Source organism: Mauremys mutica, chromosome 2, assembly GCF_020497125.1.
Source record: "Mauremys mutica isolate MM-2020 ecotype Southern chromosome 2, ASM2049712v1, whole genome shotgun sequence".
NCBI lineage: Eukaryota > Metazoa > Chordata > Testudines > Geoemydidae > Mauremys > Mauremys mutica.
Window position 1 is genome coordinate 2,734,687 of NC_059073.1, and position 26,320 is coordinate 2,761,006.

At 51.4% G+C, this 26,320-nt stretch overlaps 1 protein-coding gene across 19 annotated transcripts in view; it reads right to left on the reverse strand.

The window, feature by feature from the left end:
• SCRIB (scribble planar cell polarity protein) overlaps window positions 1–26,320 on the reverse strand; it is a 222,903-nt gene that overhangs the window by 141,297 nt on the left and 55,286 nt on the right. For 17 of the 19 annotated variants that reach the window (XM_045003401.1, XM_045003396.1, XM_045003385.1 and 14 more), the window contains exons 11-16: window positions 23,897–24,063; window positions 23,128–23,252; window positions 21,814–21,939; window positions 20,602–20,841; window positions 19,860–20,171; window positions 17,541–17,603 (exon numbers count right to left, since the gene is read on the reverse strand). In XM_045003401.1, coding sequence (XP_044859336.1) covers window positions 17,541–17,603; window positions 19,860–20,171; window positions 20,602–20,841; window positions 21,814–21,939; window positions 23,128–23,252; window positions 23,897–24,063 — 1,033 coding nt within the window. The remainder of the gene's footprint in view (window positions 1–17,540; window positions 17,604–19,859; window positions 20,172–20,601; window positions 20,842–21,813; window positions 21,940–23,127; window positions 23,253–23,896; window positions 24,064–26,320) is intronic. The other 2 variants (XM_045003390.1, XM_045003386.1) reach the window with 1 other exon arrangement.

The window sequence follows — 26,320 nt, forward strand, 5'->3', positions numbered from 1 at the left end:
GACCTCTCAGTCACATGGCAAGTTCAAGAAATATGGACAAGAGAAGCTAGTGCTTCCTGCAGCAGGATCCTCAGAGCTCCTAGTGGTGACACTTGGGTAGACCCACATGCTGGTAAAATCTGTTCTTGACTGGAATCTAAAGGAAAAACTGCAGGGAGGTGGGCTGGGCAGCTGTGATGGCTGATAGGACAGACATTCGTGAATGAGCTTCTCCAGTCTGAATGGGGAACATCCGACCTCTCAAAGTGGTGACAAATCAGGGATTGGACCCAGACTGCAGTGTCTTTGCCCTTCCTTAGCAGGGGAAGTGGGACAACAACCCCTATTTCCAGGAGTTTCTACTAATTTATTTATTGGCTTTTCCTTGATTCCCATGAGTCACCCAGACAACAGTCAACTTATCCTCGTGAGTCCCCTTGCAGGGAGGCAGTAGAGGTCCAGATTCTCAAAGGAAGTTAAGGCTCCACACTTCCCTTGAAATCAATGGGAGTTGGGCACCTAAATACCTTTGAGGATCTGGGCCATACTCCCCGCTCTACAAATTCATAGAATTTAGGACCAGAAAGGAGAAATATGTTCCTATAGGCTGACCTCCTGTAGCGCACACATCAGAGAACTTTACCCAGGCACTCCCGCATCCAGCCCAGTAACTTGCAGTTGAACTAGTGTGTCTTTTAGAACAACATTCAATCTTGATTTAAAGAATTCAAGTGATGGAGAATTTACTACGGCACTTGACAAATTGTTCCACTGGTTCTTGTTGATGAACTGAGGAATAGTTGGGAAAGTAACTTGCCCAAGCTCACGATTAGCAGTATGGAAAAAATTTTATAAGAAAGGAGATTGAGAGGAATGGGACTAATTATTTTAGAAAGGAGACAAATCACAGTGGACATGATAAAAGTATGTAAAATAATGGCCTAGAGAAGGTAGAGGTGCTTCTATTTCCCTCTCTCACAACAACAAAGGAACATACCATGAAATTGGAAGGTGGCTAATTCAGTTATAAAAGAAAATATTCTCTCACCACATGTAATTTAACTGAGGAACTCACTGCTACAGGATGTCTCTGAGACTAAGAACTTATAAGACTCAAAGAGCAATGAAATGTATATGGTAACAATATCCGTTGATGTAAAGAAAAAGGTTTCGGAAGGGAGATAAAACCTCCTATTTCAGGGCTACAGTCCTGGTACTGACTGCTGAGAGATGGGAGACTGGACTAGTTGAATCCTGAGTCTGATCCACTGTGGCAAGTCCTGTGCTCCATGGCTGGGGCAGGAGATTTTTGTTTCAGTGCCTGGTTCTTGGACACAGGCCAGCGTCTTAGTCCCAAGATTCTGACACTATTTTATGCAGATTCTTAGGCCTGGTCTACACTAGGAAATTACATTCGCATAGCTACATCTCTCTGTCTGTGAAAAATCCACACTCCTGAGAGATGTAGCTATATCGACAACACTAATTCTTCCATGGACCTAGCAACCGCCTCACGGGAAGGTGAATTACGTATTCCAACAGATGACTCCTTCCCATAGGCATCGGTAGCATCTACACCGAAGTGCTATGGCAACAGTGATGCAGCTGTGTTGCATAGTCTTATACTACCCTCAACACCATAGTATCTGAGCACCTACCACTTGTGCATTAAGTGACATGACTAACATTGGTCATGTGTAGCTCGTTCTCTCTCATCCTCTCCCCAAAGTAGAACTGTGCATATAGTGGAGTGTTTTGACAGAGTTTGGGGTTTTAAAAAATACTGCTGTGTGTTTGTTAGAGAAAGCTAACTGGCCAAGTGTGGCTAGGACACTGAGCAGAAGGTGGGGAGATTTGTAATAATCCTTAGTTCCTTGGAAGTTTTTTCCAGTCTGGGACCAGACCCTGAGAAAGCTTTGTTTCCTGCAGACACTTACCCCATTCACTGCATAAACTGGAAGCCACCAGAGCCCCCACCACACTAGATCTAGTCCTGTGCAGATATGGGTTCGGGGAGGGAAGCAAAGGAATAATATATACCTTTACAAATATTTGCACTGTAAAAATTATACAAGAAATAGTATTTTTTCAATGAGTCTCATACAAGTACTGTAGTGCAATCTCTTTGTCGTGAAAATGCAACTTACAACTGTAGAGTTTTTTGTTACATCATTTTATTTGAGTGCAGTTATGTAAAACTTTAGACTTTAGAGCCTACAAGTCCACTCAGTACTACTTCTTGTTCAGCCAATAGCTAAGACAAACAAGTTTGTTTACATTTACGGGAGATGCTGCTGCCCACTTATTTACGTCACCAGAAAGTGAGAACAGGTATCTGCATGGCACTTTTGTAGCCGGCGTTGCAAGGTATTTACATGCCAAATATGCTAAACATTTGTATACTCCTTCATAACATCATAAGAACGGCCGTACCGGGTCAGACCAAAGATCCATCTAGCCCAGTATCTGTCTACCGACAGTGGCCAATGTCAGGTGCCCCAGAGGGAGTGAACCTAACAGGCATGATCAAGTGATCTCTCTCCTGCCATCCATCTCCATCCTCTGATGAACAGAGGCTAGGGACACATTCCTTAGCCATTTATGGACTTAACCACCATGAATTTATCCAGTTCTCTTTTAAATGCTGTCATAGTCCTAACCTTCACAACCTCCTCAGGTAAGGAGTTCCACAAGTTGACTGTGCGCTGTGTGAAGAAGAACTTCCTAGTATTTGTTTTAAACCTGCTGCCTATTAATTTCATTTGGTGACCCCTAGTTCTTGTATTATGGGAATAAGTAAATAACTTTTCCTTATCCACTTTCTCCACACCACTCATGATTTTATATACCTCTATCATATCCCCCCTTAGTCTCCTCTTTTCCAAGCTAAAGAGTCCTAGCCTCTTTAATCTTTCCTCATATGGGACCCTCTCCAAACCCCTAATCATTTTAGTTGCCCTTTTCTGAACCTTTTCTAGTGCAGTATATCTTTTTTGAGGTGAGGAGACCACATCTGTACACAGTATTCGAGATGTGGGCGTACCATGGATTTATATAAGGGCAATAATATATTCTGTCTTATTCTCTATCCCCTTTTTAATGATTCCTAACATCCTGTTTCATGCTTCGGCCACCATTCCAGAGGACATGCTTCCATGCTGATGACGCTCATTAAAAAAAGAATGCGCTAATTAAATTTCTGACGGAAGTCCTTGGGTGAGAATTATGTCTCCTGCTGTTTTACTCGCATTCTGCCATATATTTCACATTATAGCAGTCTCAGATGATGACTCAGCACATATTGTTCATTTTAAGAAGACTTTCACTGTAGATTTGACAAAATGCAAAGGTATCAATGTGAGACTTCTAAAGATAGCTACAGCACTCGACCCAAGATTTAAGAATCTGAAATGCCTTCCAAAATCTAAGATGGAGATGGTATGTAGCATGCTTTCAGAAGTCTTAAAAGAGCAACACTCCGATACAGAAACTACAGAACCCGAACCACCAAAAAAGAAAATCAACCTTCTGCTGATGGCATCTGACTCAGATGATGAAAATGAACATGTGTCAGTCTGCTCTGCTTTGGATTGTTATCAAGCAGAACCCATCATCAGCTTGGACACATGTCCCCAGGAATGGTGGTTGAAGCATGAAAGGACATATGAATCTTTAGCGCCTCTGGCATGTAAATATTTTGCAACACAAGCTACAACAGTGCCACACAAACACCTGTTCACACTTTCAAGTAACATCGTGAACAAGAAGCGGGCAGCATTATGTCCCGTAAATATAAACAAACTTGTTTGTCTCAGCAATTGGCTGAACAAGAAATAGGACTGAGTGGACTTGTAGTCTCTAAAGTTTTACATTGTTTTATTTTTGAACACGTTTTTTTGTAAGTTCAACTTTCATGATAAAGAGATTGCACTACAGTACTTGTATTAGGTGAATTGAAAAATACTCTCCTTTTTTACAGTGCAAATATTTGTAATAAAAAATATAAAGTGAGCACTGTATACTTTGTATTGTTATGATTGAAATTAATACATTTGAAAATGTAGAAAACATCCAAAAATATTTAAATAAATGGTATTCTATTAGTGTTTAACAGTGCAATTATTTTTTTTTAATCGCTTGACATCCCTAGTTATTAGCTCTCCTTCCTCCCCCACTTTTTCTCTCTCTTGTTCCTAATGTATTTAAAGAACCTCTTATCGCCTTTTATGTCCCTGGCTAGGTGTAACTCATTTTGTGCCTTAGCATTTCTGATTTTGTCCCTACCTGCTTATGCTATTCTTTTATGTTCCTCCTTAGCAATTCATCCATGTTTCCACTCTTGTAGGACTCCTTTTTGATTTTCAGGTAATCAAAAAGCCCCTGAAGGAGTTATAATGGCCTCTTACTTATCTTTCCCTTGGATCAGAATAGTGGGCAGTTGTGCATTTAATATTGTCTCTTTGAGAAACTGCCAGATCTTCTGAACTCCTTTATCCCTTACCTCCCAGTTCTCTCAACTTGTTAAAGTGTTTTGGTTGTGTGTGGTTTTTTTGGTGTGGTTTTTTTTTTTAGTCCATTGTCTTTATTCTGCTGCTCTCACCCCATCCTTTCCCTTGAATCGTGAAATCGATCATTTCAAGGTCCTTTTCACCCAAATTATCTTTCACCTTCCTATAATCCCACACAGACTTAACAAGCTTGATCTTCAAACTAGTTAGGGTGTTTGCCCCACTACTCCTCTTGGGAGGCTGTTCCAGAATCTCGCTCCTCTGAACCTTCTTCTAATTTCCAGCCTCAATTTATTCGTGACCAGTTTATCCGCATTTGTTCTTGCACCAACTTTTTGCTCTAGCTTAGGTAGCTCTTTTCCTTCCCTGGTGATTAGCCCCCTGTTGTATTTATAGAGAGCAATCGGATCCCCTCTCAGCCTTCATTTTGCTAAGCTAAACAAGCCAAGCTCTCAGACTACTCTTGTGAGACAGGCTTTCCATTGCCCTGAACATCCTAGCAGCCCTTCTCACACCTGTTCCAGTCTGAATTAACCTTTCTTGAGAACAGGCTCCAGAATGACACACAGTATTCTAAATGCCAAGTTATACACCTAGGAACACTGAGTGCATGCCAGACCTATGGACTGGGGGACTGCATCATGGAAGGCAGTGACTGAAAAGGATTGAGGAGTCGTAGTAGACAAGCACTGAACATGAGCTCCCGGTGAAATGCTGTGGCAAACAGGCTAATATGATCCTTGGGTATACAAAGAAACAACACGGAGTAGGGTGATTTTACTGGAGAAAATGCTTTAGAGTGAGAAATGTAAAGAGCTCAATCTGTTTATCTTATCAAAAATAAGAGTGAGAAGTGACTTGATTAATCTACAAATACCTATATGGGGAGATTGGCCTCTGGAAATTTCCACTACATGCATCTGACAAAGTGAGTATTCACCCACAAAAGTTTATGCTCCAAAACATGTTAGTCTGTAAGGTGCCACAGGACTCTTTGTTGCTTATATGGGGAGAAAATATCTGGTACTAAATGGCGAGCACAAGACGACAAGACCCTGGCTGAAATGGCTAGACACTGAAGGCAGACAAATTCAAATTGGAAGTTAGGCTTTTTTTAAAAAAAAAACAGCAAGAGAGATTAACCACTGGAACAGACTCCCAAGGGAAGTGGTGGATTCTCCATCTCTTGAAGTCTTCAAATCCAGACTGGATGCTTCTCTGGAAGCTGCTTTAGTCAAAACACAAATTATTAGGCTCAATACAGAAGTAACAGTGAAATTCTCTGTCCTGTATTATACAAGAGATGAGACCATTAAGAAATCTAATGGTCCTTTCAGGCCTTTAAAAAAAAAAAAAATCTATGAATCAACCCCCCCTTAAGGTGGACTGAAGATTTGTATCCCCAAGTTCCCAAAAACTGGCAGCATCCTCCACAGGCCTGTAGGTCCTACTGGACAGACACCAGAGGTACAACTCCACCCTACGGATCCAGACAAAGGGGGCATGGGAGGTCTGGTCCAAGGAAGGGAATTTATAATTGTGATGCCCAGCATGGGGCTTGCACTTGGGCACAAGGAGATTATTTGTACCCAGGGTGACACATCTAAGCTATCCTTGCAGGAAGACGAACAAAGTTATTTTTAAAGGGGAGAATAATAACTGGCTTTTTTCTTCTGATTCCAAAACTCCAGATGGGATTTTGCTCCAATTCACCGCCACTCAGAGGCTGAAAAAGACAGTTACTCACCGTTGTAACTGTTGTTCTTCGAGATGTGTTGCTCATATCCATTCCAGTTAGGTGTGCGCGCGCCGTGTGCACGCTCGTCGGAAGATTTTTACCCTAGCAACACTCGGTGGGTCGGCTGGGCGCCCCCTGGAGTGGCGCCGCTATAGCGCCAGATATATACCCCTGCCGACCCACCCGCCCCTCAGTTCCTTCTTGCCGGCTACTCCGTCAGTGGGGAAGGAGGACGGGTTTGGAATGGATATGAGCAACACATCTCGAAGAACAACAGTTACAACGGTGAGTAACCGTCTTTTCTTCTTCGAGTGCTTGCTCATATCCATTCCAGTTAGGTGATTCCCAAGCCGTACCTAGGCGGTGGGGTCGGAGTGAGACGTCGCAGAATGCAAGACTGCTGAGCCAAAGGCTGCATCGAAGCAAAGGTGTGAATTGATGACCAGGTAGCCGCCCGACATATTTCCTGGATGGGGACATGAGCCAGGAAGGCGGCAGAAGAGGCCTGCGCTCTTGTAGAATGGGCAGTGAGATGGCAAGCGGGAACGTGAGCCAGTTCGTAGCATGTTCTGGTGCAGGATGTCACCCAAGATGAGATCCATTGGGAAGAGACCGGCATGCCCTTCATGCGGTCTGCTACCACTACAAATAGCTGAGGCGAACGCCGAAAGGGTCTTGTTCTCTCTATATAAAAAGTGAGAGCCCTACGGATGTCCAACGTGTGTAGCTGTTGTTCCCGGCGCGATAAGTGCGGCTTTGGGAAGAAAACTGGAAGGAAGATGTCCTGATTGACATGAAAAGCAGACACCACACCTTAGGGAGGAAGGAGGGGTGTGGCCGCAGTTGCACCTTGTCCTTATGGAAGACTGTATAAGGGGGATCAGCCGTCAAGGCACGAAGCTCGGAGACTCGCCTTGCCGAGGTAATAGCGACGAGGAAGGCCGTCTTCCAGGAAAGGTACAGCAGGGAACAGGTGGCCATAGGCTTGAAGGGGGCCCCCATAAGCTTGGTCAACACAAGGTTTAAGTCCCAGGTAGGGGTTGGGCATTGGACCTGCGGGTACAGGCGTTTCAGTCCCTTAAGGAACCTGGAAACCATAGGGTGGGAAAAAATAGAACGGCCACTTTCGCCTGGGTGGAAGGCAGAAATAGCCGCCAGGTGAACCTTTAAAGAGGAGACCGCCAGGCCCTGCTCCTTCAGGGACCAGAGGTAATCCAGGACAGTAGGGATAGATACCAGTCCAGGGACTAAGTTGTTCTGATCGCACCAGTGTGAGAAACGCTTCCACTTGGCGAGATAAGTCGTTCTAGTGCAAGGTTTCCTGCTCCCCAAAAGAACCTGCTGCACCGAGGCAGAGCAACGTAACTCAGCTTGGTTCAACCACGTAGGAGCCATGCCGTGAGATGAAGGGACTGCAGGTCCGGGTGGTGAAGCCTGCCGAAGTCCTGCATTATGAGGTCCGGCCACAGTGGCAGGGGAATCAGATCTGCCACTGAGAGGTCGAACAGCAGGGTGTACCAATGCTGCCTCGGCCATGCTGGAGCAATGAGGATCAGGTTGGCTCTGTCCCTCCGGAGCTTGAGCAGCACTCTGTGAATGAGGGGAAATGGCAGAAAGGCATAAAACAGGTGCCTCGTCCACTGGAGGAGAAAAGCATCTGAGAGGGAGCCCGGGGAGTGTCCCTGGTAGGAGCAGAACACGTGGCATTTCCTGTTCTCTCTGGAGGCAAAGAGGTCTACACGGGGAAAGCCCCACCTCCGGAAAACTGAATGGATGACGTCGGGACGGATCGACCACTCGTGAGACAGGAATGACCTGCTGAGGCGATCTGCCAGAGTTTTCTGTTCTCCTGGGAGAAAGGATGCTACTAAATGAATAGAGTGGGCTATGCAAAAAAGTCCCACAGGCGAATGGCTTCTTGGCAAAGTAGGGAGGAACGCGCCCCGCCGTGTTTGTTTATGTAAAACGTTGTTGTGTTGTCCGTGAACACGGATACACAGCGGCCTTGGAGATGGACTCGAAACGCCTGGCATGCCAGGCGGACTGCCCTCAGCTCCCTCACGTTGATATGCAAGGTCAGCTCCTGGGATAACCAGAGGCCTTGAGTGTGTAGGTTCCCGAGGTGGGCACCCCAACCCAGAGATGATGCGTCTGTGGTCAGTGCCACTGAGGGTTGGGGAGGGTGGAACGGTACCCCTGCGCAAACTACCGCGGGGTCTAACCACCAAGTGAGGGAGTCGAGGATTGTCCGGGGGATCGTGACCACCGAGTCTATATTGTCCCTGTGTGGGCGGTATAGTGAAGCGAGCCATGTTTGGAAGCGCCGAAGCCGCAGTCTCGCGTACATGGTCACAAAGGTGCATGACGCCATGTGACCTAAGTGGCCGAGGCAGATGCGCACCGACGTTGTCGGGAAGGACTGGAAACTTCAAATGATCGAAGACATTGCCTGAAAACGTGGCAGAGGGAGGCAGGCCCTGGCCAGATTGGAGTCCAGAATTGCTCCAATAAAGTCTATCCTCTGCATTGGAGTCAGAGTAGACTTTTCGACGTTGACCATGAGGCCTAGCCTCTCAAAGAGGTCTTTGACTACACGCAGGTGCTGGGATACTTGCAGCTGGGAAGTCCCTCGAATGAGCCAATCGTCGAGGTACGGGTAGACGTGTATTCGACGACGGCGGAGGGCGGCAGTGACTATGGCCATGCATTTGGTAAAGACTCTCAGGGCCATAGAAAGGCCGAAGGGAAGCACCGTGAACTGGAAGTGCTGTTGGTTGACCACAAACCGGAGATACCATCTGTGCGGCGGGTAAATGGCAATATGGAAGTACGCGTCCTTCATATCGAGGGCGGCATACCAGTCTCCCGGATCCAGGGATGGGATGATGGTCCCCAGGGTTACCATGCGGAACTTGAGTTTTACCATAAATTTGTTGAGTTCTCGCAGGTCCAGGATCTTAGCCGCCCTTCGCCTTGGGGATTAAAAAGTAGCGGGAATAGAATCCCTTGCCCCGCATATCCTCTGGCACCTCCTCTATGGCTCCCAGATTTAGGAGCGTACGGACCTCTTGGAAGAGGAGTTGCTTGTGAGAGGGGTCCCTGAAGAGGGACGGGCAGAGAGGGCGGGAAGAAAGAAATTGGAGGTGGTATCCCGCTTCCACCGTGCGGAGGGCCCAGCGGTCGGAGGTCAGCTGCGACCAGGCAGGGAGGAAATTGGAGAGACGGCTGAAAAAGGAGGGTGAAGGATCCAGCAGGGAAACTGGTGGGTCGTCCTCGGGCATCCCATCAAAAGTTTTGTTTTGGCTCCGTAGGAGGTTTAGGGGGCGCTTGACTTTGGTTTCCCTGAGGGCCAGTCTGTCTCCGCCGATTCCCCCTGCCACGCCGTCTGGTCGTATCCTGACGCGGCCTGGGCTGGTTATAAAGGCGGTATGGTTGGGGCCTGAAGGACCTACGCTGGGTCACCGGTGTGTGCATACCCAACGATCGCATTATGACGCAATTGTCCTTCAGGCTCTGCAACCTGGGGTCGGTTTTGTCCGAAAAAAGACCCTGTCCATCAAAGGGCAAATCCTGAATTGTCTGCTGCAATTCTGGAGGTAGGCCTGAGGCTTGTAGCCAGGAGATGCGTCTCATTGTTACCCCAGATGCGAGCATTCTGGCCGCCAAGTCCGCTGCGTCCAGAGAGGCCTGGAGGGAAGTTCTTGCCACTTTTTTACCCTCCTCTAGTAGGGCCGTAAATTCTGTGCGGGACTCCTGGGGAAGGAGTTCTGCAAACTTCCCCACAGACACCCACGTATTGAAGTTATAACGACTTAGGAGGGCCTGCTGATTTGCCACCCTAAGCTGGAGGCCTCCAGCCGAGTATATCTTACGGCCTAGGAGGTCCATGCACCTAGCCTCCTTTGCCTTAGGAGCTGGCGCTTGCTGGCCATGGCGCTCCCGTTCGTTCACGGATTGGACCACCAGGGAGCAGGGAGGTGGGTGGGTGTAGAGATATTCGTAGCCCTTAGACGGGACCATATATTTTCTCTCTACTCCCCTAGCCGTAGGTGTAACGGAAGCTGGGGATTGCCAAATCGTGTCCGCATTGGCTTGAAACGTGCGGATGAACGGGAGAGCCACTCGAAGGGGTGCATCCGCCGTTAATATGTCCACCACGAGGTCCTCTATCTCAGCAACCTCCTCCACCGGTAAATTCATATTTTGGGCCACTCTCTGCAAGAGGTCTTGATGGGCCCTGAGATCTATAGGAGGAGGACCAGAGGAGGATGTTCCTGCCACAGCCTCATCAGGAGAGGAGGAGAAGGAGAGGCCCGGTACCAGAGGATCCTGCGGTGGGTCATTGAGTGGCGGAGCCCCATCTCCATCAGGCGGAATCTCAGGCTCTGCAGATTCAAGTGGCTCCTCCTCTGTGCCTGCGGGAGGAGGACGGCTCACCGTGGCTTCGGGAACCCTGTGTTCTGTGGGGCCGGGACGTTGAGCCACAAAGGGGGCACCTTGTGCCTCATGGTATGCCCACGGAGTCCAGAAGGCCCATTGATGAGGACCTTGCTCCTGGCTTTGAACCTCTGGATGCTGGTGGTAAGAAGCACTGCCAGCTTGGGATGACAATGACGTGTGCCTCGAAGGCCACGGTGGTGCCGAGAGACCCTGGCAAGGTGCCGCTGATCCGGACGTTCGGTCCCGGGGCGGTACCGATGAGCGGTACCGGTCGTGTCGGTGCCGCGAATGAGACCGGGACCATCTACCGTGCCGGTGCCGGGAGGTCGACCATGATCTCGAGTCTCTGTGCCGGGAGTGGCTGCGTGACGCTCGGTACCGAGAGCCGGATCGGTACCGGTAGTATCTGTCCGGTGACAGAGATCTTGAACGTCTCCGTGAGTACGACCGGTACCGCGATGGAGAGCGGTGCCGGGATTGGGACCGGCGTGAGTGGGAGCGTCTCTGAGACTGCGATCTGGAATGACGCCTCTCCTGCTGGTCGACGGAAGGAGGCCTCATCATGGCCGGCTTGCCGACGGACTGGATAACCCGCACCGGCGGTGCCGTGTGTTGAAGCTGCATCGACTCCGTCAGCGTGATGAGCTCTCGTGCCGTCGAGAAGGTCTCCGGCATAGAAGGGAGAGCGAGCTCAACTGCAGCGTGAACCAGGGAGCTATGTGGTACCGGACTCGACGGCCCTTGCGGTGCCGGAATCGACAGTGCCGCGCTAGGAGGAGCTGCCAACTGCGGTGCCGGTGTTGACGGTGCTGGCGCGGTAGCCAGGGTCCGACCTACGGACCTGGGTGCGTGCTCCTTCCTCGAGGATGTGGCCGGAGCAGCATGACGTTTCCCAGACGGGGAAAGAGATCGGTGCCAAGGAGCCGGTGCCGGCTGATGACGGTGCCGGGAGTCCTCGGTACCGGAGTGAGCCGGTGCCGAAGGTGCACTCCTCACCGATGCGGACTGTTGAGTGGTCGGTGCCGGCGCCGCAGGACTACGGGCCGATTCCATTAGGAGCTGCTTTAAGCGAAAGTCCCGCTCCTTCTTTGTTCTTGGCTTGAATGACTTGCAAATTCAGCACTTGTCAGTCAGGTGAGATTCTCCTAAGCACTTTAGGCAAGATTTGTGAGGATCTCCCACTGGCATCGGCTTCTGGCACGCCGAGCAGGGTTTAAATCCCGGTGCCTTGGGCATGAGCCCGCACCGGGTCGGAGGAAAAGGGGCTACTCCCCCAATCAAGTATATACACTAACTATGACTAAACTTACAAAAACTAACTATAACTACAATGACTTGAACTATATACACGAGAAATAGTAAATAATAGCGAGATGCTAGGGTTGTAGAGGTCAGCAAAGCCGCTCTCCACAGTTCCAACGACCGTCACGGGCGGTAAGAAGGAACTGAGGGGCGGGTGGGTCGGCAGGGGTATATATCTGGCGCTATAGCGGCGCCACTCCAGGGGGCGCCCAGCCGACCCACCGAGTGTTGCTAGGGTAAAAATCTTCCGACGAACGTGCACGCGGCGCGCGCACACCTAACTGGAATGCATATGAGCAATCACTCGAAGAAGAATTGGAGAATCTCAGTCCTCAGGTGCATGTGTCAGGGAGCTCTGAGCCTGCGAGAACAGAGAGTTTGAACGGAAATTGTCTAGCAGCCTTTAGCTACAGCAGAAGATTCCCAGCACATCCTCTGCAGCTCAGCTTGTGCTATTGGGAAAGCCCCCTATAGAAATAAGGACGCTTGCCAGGCCCCTCCCACCCACACAGCGAACACTACTGGTTCTCAGCTCTGTCCTTAGTTGGGAGAGGGCTATGGGGCAGTTCCAGATGGGTGACCAGGAGCCCCCCACACACCTGGCCTTGACAGCAAACATTCTCTCATACCCCTCTCTCCTCTGATTCTGGTCTCCAGATTAAGAAGCCTGAGTCAGTTACACAGGCTCTGGTGGAACACCCGGCTGACATTCTCAGTCCAGACACGCTCTATGGACCTTTTCTATTTCTGAGATAACATCTCTGAAACAGAGCAGCCTCACCACTTAGAACAGCAATATCTTGCCCTTCAGTTCCTCACAAACAGCCTGTCATGGAGCAGGGCAGCATCAGCTCCAAGAAAAAGCTGTGGAAACGGAAGCACAGAGAGAGGACGGGACTTGCCTAAGGTCTCGGAACTGGGTCAAAGCCAGAAGAATCATCCAGATCTGACACGTAGTCTTGTGCTTTAACCACACACCATCCTTCCTGTAGCAGCAGAGTTCTATGAAACTGGGTTCCAGCTCCATAAGACACAGAAGTCTGGGCTAGATGGCGCCCCTAGCAGTTCTTCTGTTTCTCTTTGGTCTCACATGCCTGCCTAGACCCAACAGTTGTCTCCATGGAGGCGGGGGTAGATAGCCATAGCCACGGACTCCTGAGGCAACATGGTCTTTGGCCTGGATTAAAAGGAACCTCCGGTAGGTCATTCCTGACCTGCGAATACTGGATGAAGTGGAGGGGCAGGTGAGGCTGCAGCACTGTCTTCTATCTCTGTTCATAACTTTCCTTCCTAGGCTGGAATTACATTTTGTTGGAGAGCTTGTGCAGACATGGCTGAGCACAAGACTGTGCAGCACAAGACTGAGAACAAACCTCACACAACTGCAGCACTAGCTCAGTATGGGTCGGGGGAGAATAGGCTGGGACTGGCCTGCACATGCTCTGCAGGAAGAGGGAGAAGCCATTCTGGCATCTTCTGTTCAGGGGGGACAGCTGCCTCTCTCCAGGATGCTCTGCGGCTTCGCACTCCCACTGGTCTTGTTCCTGCATTTCCTTGAGGCTGCCACAGCTCTCTGGTGAAGGCCTCAGTGCTCAGCCAGGCCTGTTACCTACTGCAATAGGCTGTGACTGAGGTTGTCCTCACACCCACCTGCGAGCACCAGCTGGGGCAGAACAGCTGTTCATCCCCTGAGATCACTTCCCAGGGTGGCTACCTGCTCAGATGCTAGACAGGATCCTTAAGGCCCTGGCTGATCTGGGACCTGCTCTCATCCACCCACTGAGAGGCTCCTACTCCTGGGGCTGAACATGCCAAGAGAGGTGCCCGAAGACCTTCCTCTCTGGGATTCACTCCCATTGACAGTTCCAGCAGAGCCAAGGCTGGTGCCCCAAAAGGCATCAGGCCAGGCATGTGGGCTCATGTCCAAATTTGGTTTTGCTTTCTCTGGCCTTTCCAGGTGCAGGTGCTAGAACTGTGACTCATGCACTGGAGGACTGCTGCCATTGGTGAGTCCTGGCCTGGTCCTGCAGATACAAAACCACTGTTTCCTTTTGGACCCCAAGGGCCCCCCATGAGCCCAGGCACAGTCAGTGTCTCTGTTCACATAGTAGTTTCCCTAGGGGGACAACTTTTGGCTGAAGGCAAGTCCCATCCAGACCAGCTACGGTCATCAACCACCTGCTCTGAATTTAAGGATTCCCATCCTCTGGAAGTTACGCTGCCCCTTCCTCAGCCTGGTGCTGCTCCCTATTACTGCTCCTTATTGCACATTGGGCCAAGAGAACACGGGACCCCAGAATCAGGGGAAACATCTCAAGACAGCTCTTCCCAGAAGGGGGAAGGGAGCCGCTCAGGACCCCAACCCGCTCCTTCCCCCAGCCACTACTTACCCTGCACAGTACCCCCTAGTGACTTTCATAAGCTCCAGGGAGTCAGCCCAGCCCCACACTACATCCAGCTGGGACCCAGGCACGTCCATCAATTATGCATGATCAGTGTAAGCACAAGCCTCAGATGGAAAATGAGGCAGAGGAAGAGCCGAAAAGGGCGGGGGGGAGGGAGAGCTCCCCTGGAGAAAACAGCCCTGAGCCTGGACTGATCTTATGCTGCCTTCTGACACCAACATGTGCCAGGTCCTCAGGAGGCTCCTGGAGGCAGCAGCAAGGGACTGCTCTGTACACAGCTGCAGAGATAGGGAAAGGAAGCCCTAAGCCTGGGACAAGCAGGCATAAAACAGGAGGAACGAGAAGAGCAGAGCAAAGGGATAGTCAGGCTCAATAGCATGGAAAGCCTCCTGGGCTGGCAGTGAGATGGATCACAAAAGGGATTCGTCTCCCTTGATGGAGGGAGGCCCCTATCACCAAGGGAAGCATCTCACCCAGGCGGAACACATTGCTAATGGACGCTCACCTTCAAGTGGCAGAGCAAGAGCTCCTTTACACAAGCCATTTAAACTGGACCGGACACAGCCATGTAGAATACAATGTAAGGACCAGTCCTGCCCTGGGCCCAAGACAGGGAGGATTTGGGGAGGAGACAAACCAAATGGGACTGAAGAATCCGTCTGGAACAAAGTGGTTTATGTGCTGAACAACCGAGCACAGACCCAATAGCTGGCTGTGGGGGCTTCCTGGATTCTGTGCCAGCCAGAGAAAAAGGTAGCCCCTGGGGTAATACATAGAAATCCTTGCCCCTCCCATTAGAAGTCATGCCTATATATAATCCTTGCACAGAAGCTCACTTCAGCCCCAGAGGCAGAGTCCCTGAGCCAGGGGAACATCCCTGCACACAGCATTCTTCAGGTCAGAACACATGCCCATTACTGGTGCCAAGAGAAAACCTGGCCCAAGAACACCTCCTGAACAATGTGTTCACACCCTGCTCCACAGCCTCACCCTGAGACACAGACAATACCTAGTGGTGATGTCCTGGCATTCAGTGCCTCATGCCGCTCTCAAAGCTTCTGCCTGTGATTTCACCATACGAACTGCCTCTGCACTCCATGCTCATTTATTTAGCAATCCCGGCACCCTGGGCTCCATTCGCTAGTAAGAAGGTTGGATTTTCTAGCTGACAGTACTGCCAAGTTCATGGGGCCTGAGCACCTCACCGGCTCCAGGGTGGGTGTGCTACACCCCCTCAGGCAGAGGGAGAGAGCGCAGAGCTGGGATTTCCTGGGCTCCTACATCTTCAGCAGCAGCAGACTTTCCACACCTGGAGCTCAGTGTCAATCAGCAGGAAGGAAGGGCATTGAACCCAATAAGAGAGGAGACTAACACCCATGCCTTACTCAATGGTGGGGGTATGTCTACATTGCAATAAAAGACTCGCAGCTGGCCTGGGCCAGCTGACTCGGACTCAGGCTGTGGGGCTATAAAACTGCAATGTACACATTCAAGTTCAGGCTGCAGTCAAGTTCTAGGACCCTCCCGTCCATTGTGGGGTCCCAGAGTCCAGGCTCCAGCCCAAGCCTGAGCATCTACACTGCAATTTTATAGCCCTGCAGCCCAAGCCCCATGAGTCTGAGTCAGCTGACCCAAGCCAGCCACAGCTCTGCTGCAGGTCTTTTATCACAGTGTAAACGTACCCTGAGTGACAGGGAGGGATGTGTTGTCAAAACTTCTTCATCTGATGTGAAAGTCCTTCAATACTCCAGAGCCATGGAGACATCCTTGGGATACACTGAGGGAGGAGAACTGCTCAGAATCAGAGGACATCGAGCCTGCATCCTGCCCAAGGCCAACATCTCTCCAACATTTCCATAGAAAAAGCAGATTTCCCTTCACTCCACTCCAAAAAACTCCTGCTCCTGTACCAGACAGAGGGGCCTGGCTACAAGCACAAGGGAGGGAGCAGATAGGGAAGTTCAAGGGGACACTTGCACCAGCAGCAATGCCAGGACTCGGATACAGCACCCAGCTCCCGGGGGCTTGGCAGGGCACATGCTATACAATATGTAGATATTATCATTACAGCTGAAGCATTCTAGGTGCGAGCATTCAGTACTGACAACAGGGTCTGGCTGTCAGTAATTCAGGTGGCATCCATCTCATTTCTGTACTCTGCCAGCTCCCAGAAGACCAAAGTGCCCCCTGAGTGGGAATGGTGCAATAGGGCTGACGGCAGGAGACATTCCAACAGCAGGGGCTGCATATGTTACCTGGAAAATCAGGGAGAAACCTCCTCCTTCCCAGCCGTGGAGTTGGCTCCACTGCAGAGTGGCAGTGGGAGGGTGACACTCCCCTGGGCTCAAGAAACAGGACAAGCCCACTCAGAACGTGGTAACTGTCAGAAAGTTCATAGACAGAGTGAGCCCTGGTAGCGAGAGGCAGAAGCTTGATCTGTGACACAGATGGGGCTCTGGAAAATTCCAGTGAGCTTGAAAGGCACAGAAAATATCCCTCTGCTGTCACCTGCTGCAAAAGTAACTCTTACAGCTGCTTTCAGAATCTCTCTTGAAACATCATGAAGTCCTGAAGGGGGGCAGGAGAAGAGAGGACATTTCTGTAGTGCTTTCAGGAGCTTCCCTTAAACTGCCCTGAAGAATGAGTCACTGGACCACACGGTCACTTGGGCTGGGAGACACTTGCTCCAACCCCCACTCCTACTGCACAGCACAGGCTCCTGAGTTACAGCCTCAGCCTAGGTTACAAGCAGTCATTCCAAGCCCTTGTGCTCAGACACCACCTCCAACAGATTTCTCTGCTGCCTGAAAGCCCCCTTCACAAGAGGGGTGTTTCTTGTTCTCCTGCTCCCCACGCATCTGACTGGCTCCCCTCTTCCTTAGTGCAATGCAAGCAGGGATTGAACTCTCAACCCCCACAGGTTTCCTAAATTTCTCCCACCTCACCCCAGATCTGCAGCAGCCATTCTCACCTCAGTTATGGAAAGGCAGGGAAGGAGGGAAAAGATGGGGAAGAAACAATCATTGTGCATTTGTTATTTGTCAGGTCCAGAAGCCACTTGTCCCAGACAGAGCAGAATTCCCCCTGCAACAATGACTCAGACTAGGAAGCAAATCAAGCAGGTGGGATGATTTCTGGCAGAGAGAGAACAGCAGGAGTGGTACAGACCTCTTCCTCCTCAATGCGAGCAGGCTCAATCAGCAGATTATTGGCTTGATCAAACGACACCCCCTGTTAGGACAGGAACCAGCAAAGAGGCATGCGGATTAGTGGAGCAAAAACCAAACCCACCACCATTACCACCACCACCCGACTGCACACCGCTGAGAGGCAGGCCCTGCCACACAGCACAAGGATAGATCTCCTCTCCCACACCACTCACAACATTCACCTACCACACAAAGCACCAGACAGGGCCACCTCCCCTGTGGTCAGAGCACTGAGAATGCCAATCCTGCTAGGCCAGACTCATAGAACTCCATGCCCTGGGACCACATTGTTTGGCTTGGCACTCAGGATCTGAACTCCAGCCTCACGAGCTGAACGTTACTCGCCGTTGTTAGCCCTGTTGTGCCCCGTCAAGGGAGAATGAAGGATTGAATGATACAGGAGAGAGGAGAGAAGGGCCCTGTAGCACCACCCAGCTGCTGCACACAGGGGACAGAGGCTACCCCACAATCTGACCATGCCACCCTCCTGGAGAAAAGGCTCCAGTGCAACAGGCCACCCTGCCAGAGGCCACAAGTTTCCTGCTCCTAAGTGCATCACGAGTACACAGGGGACCTCTAGTACGAGACCCCTCCGGATTTCCCTAGGGCACCAGTTTTCATGCCAGAAACACTAGGTCATGATTCACTCCCACCTCCACACTGCCCTGCCTCCTCTCTGCCTGTCCAACACACACATCTCACCTGCGGTTCCCAGGGACACAGCACTCACATCCCCACTCCAGGAGAGAAGCTCAGAGAAGAGGTGAGGCCTGCAAATCTGCCTTGCTGGAAAAGGTGTCTGACCCAACCCCTTGAGAAGGGCAGCTGCTAGTAGAGGCCTTGCAACCATCAGCAGCACAGACTTGACCATGAGGAGATGCAGAAGCTGTGGCACCAGCGCCTGCATGATCTTCATTAGGCTTTGCCTACAGGAGTGGGCCCCAAGCCCACGGTGCCAGGCTGGAAGAAGCCTTCTCGGTCCAGGCCATTTTCCAGGTAACAGCTGAACTCTGAGGCAGGGAGGGCCAGAGCCAGCCTTGCGCACTCCTGACACACAGCTCTCGTTTTCAGCTCAGAGAGCCTCACGTGGCAAGGGGCCTGTGTGCTGGAGACCACAGCCGCCCCAGGGGAGCAGGTATCAGTGCAGACAAAAAGGGAGGCCCCAACATCAACAAAAGATGCTGAGTGCATGAAAACCTCCCTCACTTTGGCCAGGGAGCCACAGGGGACAGAGGGCCCCCTAGCCTGAATAGGTCCATGAGCTTCAACCCAGCACCTTATGCCAGCTCCAAGGCACAGATCCAGGAGCTGGGAACTGGGCGGGGGCAATTCCACAATGGAGACACCACCACATCATAACCCTAATTCTCTCCCAGCTTGATATGCCCCACAACGTAGCCACCAACTCCAAACCCACTTCCAGCTGACCCCACAGATCATCCCCGTTACCTCCTCAGCCCCATACCAGCACATCTCCATGAAAACCCATGAACACCATTCCCGTAAGGCCTGCCCAAGTGTGTTAGCTCCACTCAGAGCTGGGCGGATACCCTCCCACCTCTCCAACTGCTGGTGGGGCAAACATGAGCAGGGTGGTGCTCCCTGGCCCCAGGTGCCCAGGGCACGTGGTAGGGCAGTGCCCTCAGGGCAGCACCGGGCCTGCGGTGTGGAGTGAGTGCAGAGTACAATTCTCCCAGTGCACCCAGCCATTGGAATGCATCCCCATCCTGAAGGCTTGTGAGCAGGCACAGCTCCTCAGGACAAGGGAGAGCAGTGTGCTACTCTGCAGCCACAGGGGCGCTCCTGTGCATCAGGCTGGGAGCAGGCACCCAGAGCAAGTATGACAGATCTACCCAGGAAAAGCGCTCACCCCAGCACAGAAGAGAAGCAGCACCCACAGAGCTGGGAGGAGGAAACCTGTCTCAGGCTAGGGGGATGAGGATGACTCTCACAGCATGGAACACATTCTACAGCAATGGGTGAGACATACAGTCTGGACGGAACACAGGGAGGAGAGTCTGGGAAGCTGGCAAGGCTACAAACCAGCAGAACTGACCCCAATACAAGCCCAGCTCTTCCACCCACAGCACAGTGTCTCCTGAAGTCTCTCTTCTCCTGTTTTCTCTTCAGCACCATGTGGGCCTGGCAGCTCAAAGAACAGCCATCTAGGGGCACTGGATACCCACCCTCTGCCTCCCAGCAGCTGGACAGGCAGAAAGGCAGCCCAGAGAGCAGCAGGGAGTTCCCAGCCTGTGCAGCACCCCCAGCAAGGCCCTACCTTGACTGACGGCTGTGTGGACAAGGCTCCGTTCTTCATATCATCCTTGTCCCAGGCCTCCTCCTGCTCCTCAGGCTCTGCACTGTTATTGCAGCCCCCCAGCTCCTCCTCTTCCTCAGGGACCCTGTCACTGTTCAGCCCCTGCAGGAGCGCCACCACTGCCTCTGGCTTGGGCAGCTTGGTGATCTTAAAGTGTTTCTTATAGTGCGGTGTGTCCTTGCGGATCAGCCTCTGCTTCTCCACTGGGAACGGCCGGTCTTCATCCTCATCCTCGCTCCGGATCAGAGTGTCCTCAGCAAAATGCACTGTGGGCTACAATGACAAAGACCCATGAATGGCTGTGAGCCTCAGACAACAGCTGGACTTGGGGGCAAAGCACTGACAGCTGCTGGTCTGCAAGGCCAGCCTAGTCAGGACTGGGCCCCGGACACAGGCAGGAGGGACAGACTGAGGGCTGCTCCTCTGATGCTATTCAGGGCAGGTCCAGGAGCAATATCCAGAGCAGCTTCCACCACACCCAGCTCCAGGGCCCTGCCAGCACCCCTGTGCCCCCGACCTTCCACCCACACCTTGGCCTCTGCCTGTGCCCAGCTCCCACCTACCTCACCCCCTCTGCAAACATTCAGGTTCTATCCCACCTCCCATTCCCATCCACGCCTCGAGCCATCTCCCTGCTGCTCTGGGAGATCTCCAGCCAGGCCCCATCAGGATCCTCCACAAAACCACCCAGTGCAGCGCCTACCTCATTGTACTCCACTTCCAGCTCCTCCTCTTGACCAGCCACCGCCTCCACCTCCTGCTCTTCTTCAGCTCCAGGCTTCGCCTCATTCTCCAGCTTCTGTGTTTCGGGCACTTGCCCATTCAGCCTGTCTCCCCCTCCTCCCGCCCCCTCCTCCTCCTCCTCCCTGAAGTTGGCAGAGACAGTGCTGTTAGAGACGTGCGAGTCCTCGCTGCGATTGGACATGGCACTCAGCCTCTTCACCTGTGGGAGAGGGACAGGCAGCGAGAACTGAGGCAGAAGCCAAAGGGACACACAGAAAAGGGGGAATGGGACCCAGCACTGAATGCTGCAGACCCTGGCCCAGCAGGATCCTAACTGCTTCAGTGGGCTGCCTGGCCTCATCTGTGCCACTCCCCAGCTCACTTCATCCCAGCCCCTGTGGCACAGCCAGCCTGGTACCTATCAGCACAGAGTGCTGTCACCAGTGTTACACCTGGAAGACAAGACTTCGGTAGGGAACTCAGCTGCCAGTAGCTGCAGAACAGTGCATTGTCACTCACTTGGGGATGCCCAGGGAACGACTGGGAACCCTCTGTATGGAGCGAAGGGAAAGCCATTACAAGCGCATTACTACGGCTCCTTCCCTGCTGAGGGGGCCGCATTATCCCAGGACAAAGGCACACGGGCAGAATGACTCAGAAGGGCAGAGATTGACACAAAGGTCACACAGCAATCAAGTCATGGTCAGAGCCAGGGCAAGCCCCGAGTTGCCTGATGCTAAGTCCTGCCCTAAGAATGCATCACTTTGCACACAGGCTGTCAAGGTCCTGCTCTGCCTCAGCCCAGCCCACATGCAAGCTGACAGTCTTTTGCTTTCCCCATATTATGCCAATGGTGCCAGTTTTCATGGCCACTTTTTTCCTTGTCCCTCTCTTGCTGCCCCCCTCTGCCTGGGACTCCCACACTACATCAGTGCGCCAGGATTCATTCCAGTGCCTCCTAAGAATTCACTTCTTCGGCCAAGCCTACAGACATTGCTGCCCCACCTCAGAAAAATGCTGCACCAGCCCCTGCACTGTCAATCCAATAAAGCCCCAATTCCAGAGCTCCCATGGTACTGGCTCTGATCTCTGCAAGGGTGGCTTAGTGCTCAGCTGGTGCAATTAAAGGTGTATGCCAGAGAGCTCCGCAACTTTCTGGCCTGGTCCTGCTCTCTGTGCGGGGAGCACTCACCTCTGAGTTTGGAGAATCCACGTCCACATCGGGCTTCGCAGAATATGTCTCATTGCGCCGAACTTCCATCACTTTCTTCATGACCTTCAGCTCACTAGGGTGAGGAGTTGCTCTGCGCTGCAGGCCCTGCCAGGGAAAGAGAGCACAGAGCAGATGAGCCAGTGCACACAGCCCAGAGACTCCAGACCTTTAGACTGAGCATCAGCTCATCCTCACACTTTGCCAAAAGAGAATGCCAAACGTGGAGCTGGCCCCAACCCAGGGGGAGATGCAGCCCCAACTGGGCCCCACCTCACTGCCACTGGGCTGAATTCTCCCCGCCCACCTCCAATTCTGTGCTACAGTGAGCAGGAGCCCTGAGGGGAGAATGCAGATAGATTCCCCTCAATCTCTCTGGTATTCCTTTAGTGCATGCTACAGTCTTTTGCTTCTCAGCAGTGCCAATGGCACTTGCTGAGTGGATCTGTCCCAAAGCAACAGGCAAGAGAACAGCATTTCAAACAACAGAACATGGTGGTAGAAAACAACAAACACTCATGGGGCTGAAGGCCCTAGGGACTCCCAGAGCAGCCCCAGCACCTGGACTTGTTCTAACCTCCTTTTATTACAAGGGGCTAGGAGAGTCACTGGACTGGAATCATTTCCTAAAGTCAGAAGTCCTGCAGGATGCTCTAGCATCACAGACAGGTCGCAGTAGCCTTCACCATGCCCTACCACTCTACAGTTTGGAGTAAAATAACTGGCCATGTTTCTCTGGCTCTGTGACTTCACCTAGGGCTGTAAAATCTGAGTGACTCATACATAGTCATGGGATACAGGGTTTTCCCCTCCAGTGCATTAGTTCCCATTGGGTCCCAAGTCGGGGGACTGTCTGTCCGGATCAAGAGGCTGAGGACTGGGGGCAATGCACTGGGATTGAAGTGACAAAGCCACCACCATGGGGTGACTATTTGGTGAACCTTTTGTAAAGTGAGTTAGTGGCCACGGTTCTATTCTTAATAGGACAGGTGTCCAGAATGCCAACCTCGTTAGGCCCTTATTGGCAGCTGCTGCTCTTATGCCTGCCAGCCCTCATGCTGTACATGTCTCTGGGGTGGATGACTTGGCACAGAGGCTAGTTCCCCTCAGCCTGGGATGGTGTGTCCCCTCTGGGAGGCAAGGGCTGGGGGAGATGCAGCTCATACCATACCCCTTGGGGAGGGAGAGGCAGCTCTGGGCAGACACATTGTTCCTTGCCCTGCAGAAGTCTCCCGAGCACATTTCCTTAGGAAGCTGGCAAGGCCCTGGACAACCCACCATGCCTGTTTCTCTTACTCTCTTCTCAGCTCCAGCCTCCTCGTCATCATCAGCTTTGGGCTCGTCCAAAAACTGGATCACACTGACCCGGTTCAAGTTGGTGTCTGTCCAACTTTCATCCACGCTGTTCTGCAGGAGATTCTCTGCAGAGAAAGATGATAAAGAGAGAGCAGGCTCCTGGGCAACAAGGTGTTGGGACCTGGGTGAGACGCACTTCCCACCGACGAGGCTATCAGAGAGCCCCCCAATAGCCACTAAGCGGCAGGGGCCTTAGGGGTAGAGACTGTGTTGCACACTCCTGTCACCCCTTCAGTGGTCCTGACAGGGTTGCATGACACTTGGCAACCTCTACACGGGGGCCATGAAGGATCCAGCTCCAGCGCTGGGTAGGAAGAGGGGAAGAAACAGAAGCTGTGGTGCTTGGACAGCACTGAGCAGACAGAGCAGTCTCCGGTTCAGCAGCAAAAGGAAATGGTTAGCTAAAGGGATCTGATGCCACCTGCTGGATAGGCAGTTTCACAGCTTTAACATTCTCCAACTTGGGGAGATCCACCACGTCAACAGCTGGGAGCCCAGGCCTGTTACATCAATCACAATAACCATATGAACAGAGAATAGTCCAAGGGTGGTGAAGAGGAGACATCTGGGAACAGGAATCAAGAGAGAAACCCCAGGGGACAGGGCGACAATGGGCTCTTGGCCTCACATCTCAGAGAGAAAAGAGAGGACAGCCCTTCTCCACAGGCGGCAAGGCACCATGGAGAAGCACTCACGTGGGGCCTCTTACCTAGACTGGGAGATGGCTGCTGGGGCAGCAGGTAACAGGTGAGAACCTTTTCGCCCGTCTTCTCATCATCTTCTGTCTGGAATTTCAACATGGGCTGGGACTGGTTCTCTGCAAGCCACAGGGCCTTCAGGTTGAGATTTGTCAGGGCAAAGGGCAAGTTCTGCAGCCTGCATGAGAAACATGGCTGATGAGACCCCACTGGCCTAGAAGGAATCGCCACTGGGCCCTTGAATTCCTCCACTTGCCTCGGGGCAGGATGGAGCAAACCCTGAGACAGGGCCTCTCTCCAGTGTTGAATCTCTCTCATGATGGAGACTCCAGACAGCTCTTGCCAGACTGTTCTGCAGCATAAATGTCCTCCCACAGCCTCCCGCCACCACACTGTCAGCTCTATGACTATGGGTAAAAGAGGGACACTTGTATTTTAACCACCCAGGGCTCAGTCCCAGTGAGTTTGTCTGGAAAATTGGAAAAAAAAAAAAAAACATTGAGCAGCACTAGGGAAAAGGAGACTCTGCCCCAGGCCAGTCAAGTTCCTGAAAACTCCTGGCAAGTGGAGGGTCTAACCAATCCAAGGCCTATGCTCTTCCCACTGCAGGACTCCAGCCAGGCAGTGGCAGGAGGTCATACTTAAGATTATGTTTTAATCATGGGTATTTTTTAGTAAAAGTCATGGACAGGTCACGGGCAGTAAACAAAAATTCATAGCCTGAGACCCGTCCATGACATGTACATCCCTGACTAAATCTTGGGGAAGGGGGCAGCCTGGGGGGGGACCACGAATGCTCTTGAGGGAGCAGCCCAAGCCCCCATGGGTATTCAGGGCTGGGGGGTGTTGGCGGGGCTGTCAGGCTCCCTACCTGGCTCCACGCAACTCCCCAGAAGCGGCGACATGTCCCTCCCTCAGCTCCTAAGCAGAGCCATGGCCAGGCAGCTCTGCACGCTGCCTCCACCCCAAGTGTCAGCTCCGCAGCTCCCATTGGTGGGGAACTGCAGCCAATGGGAGATGCGGGAGCAGCACCTGCAGGCGGAGGCAGCGCGCAGAGCCGCCTGGCCACAGCTCTGCTTAGCAGCTGAGGGAGGGACATGTCGTTACTTCTGGAGAGCCCCCTCGAGGGAAGCGCTGCCCAGAGCCCTCAACCCAATCTCCCGACCTGGGCCCCCTCCCACACCCAAACTCCTGTTGCTGCTGGGGGAGGGGGAGATGCGGTGGCCCAAGACTGCCCCAGCAGCAGCCAATGTGGCTGGCCCAGGGGCTGCCTGAGCTCCTCAGGCGGCCCCCAGGCCAACCGCACTGGCTGCTGCAGAAGTCACGGAGATCCCACAAAGTCACAGAATCCGTGACTTCCACGACCTCCATGACAAACTCTCAGCCTTAGTCACAGTGCAACATGACAATGGGCTGCTCTAACAGAGGAGGAAAAAGTGGCATCTTGAAGCTCAAGATCCCATCAAATCCCTTTGAAGGTGCAGGATTTTGCTGTAAAGCCGGAGAGCAGACAGCAGAAATTCCACTCTGACCCCGAGCCTGCAGAGACTCTACGGTCACTGTCACTTGTTCTCATTATGAGTGTCACAATAGACTCAGAGCATCAGACAGGGATCATGACGTGGTTACATTTACCTTACACTAACAGAATATGGTACCAACCAGGAATATGTATATTTGGAACTTTAAAAGGGCCAATTTTCCAACGCTTAAAACAACTATTGGCTGACTGGGAATTTAAGTGGGAAGTTTTGTTAATGAAAACTGTGACTTGTACAAGGACATGCTATTCCATACCCTAAAAAACACAATTTTACAGACGGCAAGAAGCCATCCTGGTTAAAAAAGAGATGTGCAAGTGGTGATAAAACAAAAAAAAATTAGGGCTGTCAAGTGATTAAAAAAATTAATCGTGATTAATTGCGCTGTTAAACAATAATAAAATACCATTTATTTAAATATTTTTGGATGTTTTCTACATTTTCAAATATATTGGTTTCAATTACCAACACAGAATACAAAGTGTACAGTGCTCACTTTATATTTATTTTTAATTACAAACATTTGCACTGTAAAAAACAAAATAGTATTTTGCAATTCACCTAATACAAGTACTGTAGTGCAATCTCTCTATAATGAAAGTTTAACTTACAAATGTACAAATATGTACAAAAAATAACTGCATTCAAAAATAAAACAATGTTAAACTTTAGAGCCTATAAGTCAACTCAGTCCTACTTCTTTTTCAGCCAATCACACAAAAAAGTTTGTTTACATTTGGAGGAGATAATGCTGCCCACTTCTTGTTTACAATGTCACCTGAAAGAGAGAACAGGCACACTCATGGCACTGATTCATATGTCCCTTCATGCTTCAACCACCCTTCTACAGGACATGCGGACATGCTGATAATAGGTTCTGCTCGATAACGATCC